The 3,465-nt window shown below is 46.0% G+C and overlaps 1 protein-coding gene across 1 annotated transcript; it reads right to left on the reverse strand.

Moving 5' to 3' along the window:
- Window positions 1-1,018: 1,018 nt before the first annotated feature.
- On the reverse strand, window positions 1,019-2,891 carry MELLADRAFT_114269 (uncharacterized protein; the record flags this gene model as incomplete). Its single annotated transcript, XM_007419140.1, has 2 exons — window positions 1,019-1,545; window positions 2,276-2,891. The coding sequence occupies 2 exons, from the start codon at window positions 2,889-2,891 to the stop codon at window positions 1,019-1,021; spliced, it is 1,143 nt and encodes a 380-aa protein (XP_007419202.1).
- Window positions 2,892-3,465: the final 574 nt, after the last annotated feature.

Consider the following 3,465-nt stretch of genomic DNA (forward strand, 5'->3'; position numbering starts at 1 on the left):
GTTCAGTTTCATCCTCATTATCAGACTTCATGAATTCTCTCTTTGCTCCATAGTCCTCACTTCCTGAGCTACTGAATCCATCTTCTTCAGAACCGTACTCTGAACTTGATGCATTCTTTCCGTACTCAGAACTTGGGCTTCCGCTCTTTGAGCTGTAGTGTCTAGAAGATCCACTGTAACTTCTCTGGTGACTGTTTCAATGGCAAGGGCAAGGGCAAGGGCAATGGTAAGTCTCTCTCATTCTCACGCGTGGGAGGTTGTACGAATACGGTACGGATGGGGACGGGTACGGATGGGTTTGGCATGGAGGCACGGCTTTTTGGTTGGTTTTGCCTGATCATTCTGCCTTTTGGCTGCATTTCACGGTAGGGGGTCGAAGTTGTAAGTCCTAAGTAACTCACTTCCTCTTGGAGTTATTTCCTTTCGGTTGGTTTTTGTTATGACTTGACGGTCGACTATCATCTCTATAGTCATTTCGACGGTCACTCCTTCGGTCATCTCTACGATCGTCTCGATCGTCTCTGTCGTAACGTCTCGGGGATCGTGTTCGTCGTATTGGAGACCTCGACCTCTCGTCTCTACCTGGAGACCACCTGTCGCCTCCACCTCGACGCCTGCTGCTTGAGTCTCTATCCTCCTCTTTATCATAATCACGATTGTAGTTCGTATATCTCCCCCTGCCTCTTCCTCGACCTCGTCGGCCGCTAAAACCACCTCGACCGTTCGATTTGGGATTCGAATAGGCTGTCTCTTCTTTCGTTGACTTGGATGTTTCTTCTTTCGATTCCGTTTTCTCGTAAGCTTCACCTTTATCTTTCTCTGCCGTCTTTGAGAGTTTCGGTACTTGGTCTTGGCGCTTCCCTCCTTTGGCATAAGGATTGTCGTGTCAGTCCCACTCCCTGAACTTGTCGACAGTCCTTCTGGCTTGTTCTTCTAGTTTCTTTTGGCGTACTGACGGGTCTCCGACTTTCCCCCCTTCTACCCTGATCGTCCAGATTTGGCGTCTTACAAGGATATCTTATCTAAGTGCGATCATCCAGTTGTCGTCATTCTCGCTCTTGATTTCTTCGACATTTTTCTTATGGCCTTCGAATTTTTCTGCTAGTCGACGGAAATCGAACCACTTCCTCAAGTAGTCGAGCATCAGATTGAAACAGGTTACCCAGTCACCATAACTTAGGCGTAGTTCAGAGGGGTAGGACAATCCTTCGTAGGTCTCGTCTTCCGAGTCTGATTCTTCGTCTTTCTTCTTTTTCTTAGACTTCTTTCCTTCAACCTCTCTATTCGCTTCCAGCCAGGCTCGGTTGAACATAGATACTGGTACGTAGCCTTTTATCTTCCTGATTCTGTTGTCCCAGAACACCGTCAGTTGAGCCATATGATGACTTGGGACTTCCCCTTCCGCGAACTCGATCCCGTTCTCCACGAAGCCTCTGCCTCTAGACTTGTTGACATTGTCATCTTCATCTTCCGACATCGGTCTACCTCTCGGTATTTTGCGTTCGGCGGCTCTGGCGGGCTTTACTTTGGGTGGGGGATTTGGGACTGGACCGTCAGGTTGTACGTTTGGGTGGTCAGGTTGTCCGGTTGTTGGCTGTACCGGTCTCGGCGTACGGTTGTTTGGCGGTTGTTCGGTTTCAATCGCCAGGATGTGGAGTATCCGGATGTGCTTCTGAATGCATGAAGCAAGAGAATTGCCTTGAGAACTGTTGCTGACCCATTGTTTCCTTTTTTTCTATTTCAGAAGGGCAGCTGCTTGTGCGCTCGACGGTTCTGAAGATGGGCCTGCGGTGGGTCCCACTTCTCGCTGTTTCCCTGTAACCGATGCGGAATCATTCGTAAGTTATCTTGATCCGCTGAAGTCACTCTCATCACGTGTGATCATAGGACGGATTGGACGGTGGGAAAAAAGGAGTTCGAAACGTGCCCAAGTCCGTTATGGGGACTTATGTATGGGCCTTCCCACTGGTATGGAGTGGGGACAATTGGGTATGTTTGTCATATTTGGACTAGCCTTTATGGGGCCTCTGACTCTTCCATTTTTGGGATGGTCAGGTGAACGATTTTCGTTTAATGGATTACGTCTTTACTGGATATACTCCAAGTCGATGTTTGTGCTTAGTTCAGGCAGACATGAAAAAGAAACAAGATCCAGCAGCTCTCATCGTTTACAATATGTATCACGTGGTCCCAGGATACGCAATTAAGGAAAAAAAGGGGGGGTAGGAGGGGTAAAGGGGAATGAGCTTGATTGGATATGGTATGGGGATCTCACCTTTATTTAGCGAGGGACTTGCTACTAATCCAGTGAGTCTTCTTTCTTTTTCTCGTTGTCCTTCATCTGGTTCTTTCTTGACTTGCTTGAGATTCACCCATGAAACTTCACTATCGCTGTCTTCTTCGTTCTCTAGATCCTCCAGATACTCTAAAGAACTCTCGCTCTCTGGCATCTCTTGGTTCTTGCGTTGGGCCGCCGTTTGATTACCGGTTGGGTCTCTAATTTGACCACCTGAGGTTCCGTCTGTTTGACTTTCCTCTATCGTCGTTAAGGTTGTTAAACTCGTACCACTTGGTAAGTTGTTCGTCGCTTGGGTGTTCGTAGTTGAAACTTCTCGTTCTTTGTCTTGCTCCTGTTGACCTTTAGATTTTCCTACTTCTCTCTGATTTTGACCGCTTGCATCTCCGTAACCTTTTACAATTACTCTTTTCACTTTGTTTTGTTGAACAGGTTCAACCACTTCTGCTCTCCTTTTCTCTGCTTGTTTCTTCGGTGGCTGTTTTGTCGGAGGTGCTGACGTCGGTGGTACTGAGTCCACTCTGCTGAAGCCTCGTAATTTCCGTTTTGGGTCCGCTACGTCTGGGAATAGCTCGTTGTTGTTGTTTGAAGTCATCTGATTTATTTGTGATAATTATTCTTGAATTAATTGAATTAAGACTGTTTGTTTCTAAATAAGGTTGTCGAAAAAAAAAATTGATGAGAGATCAATTAGAGTTATGAGCTGTTTGGTGTGAGTAGCGTACTGGAAAGCTTGAAGATTTTCCTGTATTGGAAATCTCAGCTTCTCCTGGGATGAAGACATAAGGGTTATGTCCCTTATGTCTCTGTACGCTACCCGTACCCGCTCATACTCCACCCCGTAGACAGTGGTCCAAACTGCGTCCGAACCTCACAGCATCTATGTTGTGGTGCATAGTTCATGAAGCTCTCTGCCTTCTGTAAAGATGAAAGTAAAGGGATCAGATACATTGAAGACAATCTGTAAAACAATGTGAAGTTTCCTAGGCTGTAAGTTGCAGAGCTGAGACCTGTTTGATTGGGCAATATGTCCTTTTATACACTGATTTCTTATGGGGACTGGCAAGTCTAGCAGTGTATTGATTGATTGAAAGGAAATAAAATGTAATGAACAAGGAGGAGAAGACTCCTTTCATACAAGAATACATTAATTCAACTCAGAATTGTAG

This window comes from Melampsora larici-populina (genome assembly GCF_000204055.1).
Source record: "Melampsora larici-populina 98AG31 unplaced genomic scaffold MELLAscaffold_133, whole genome shotgun sequence".
Taxonomy (NCBI): Eukaryota; Fungi; Basidiomycota; class Pucciniomycetes; order Pucciniales; family Melampsoraceae; genus Melampsora; species Melampsora laricis-populina.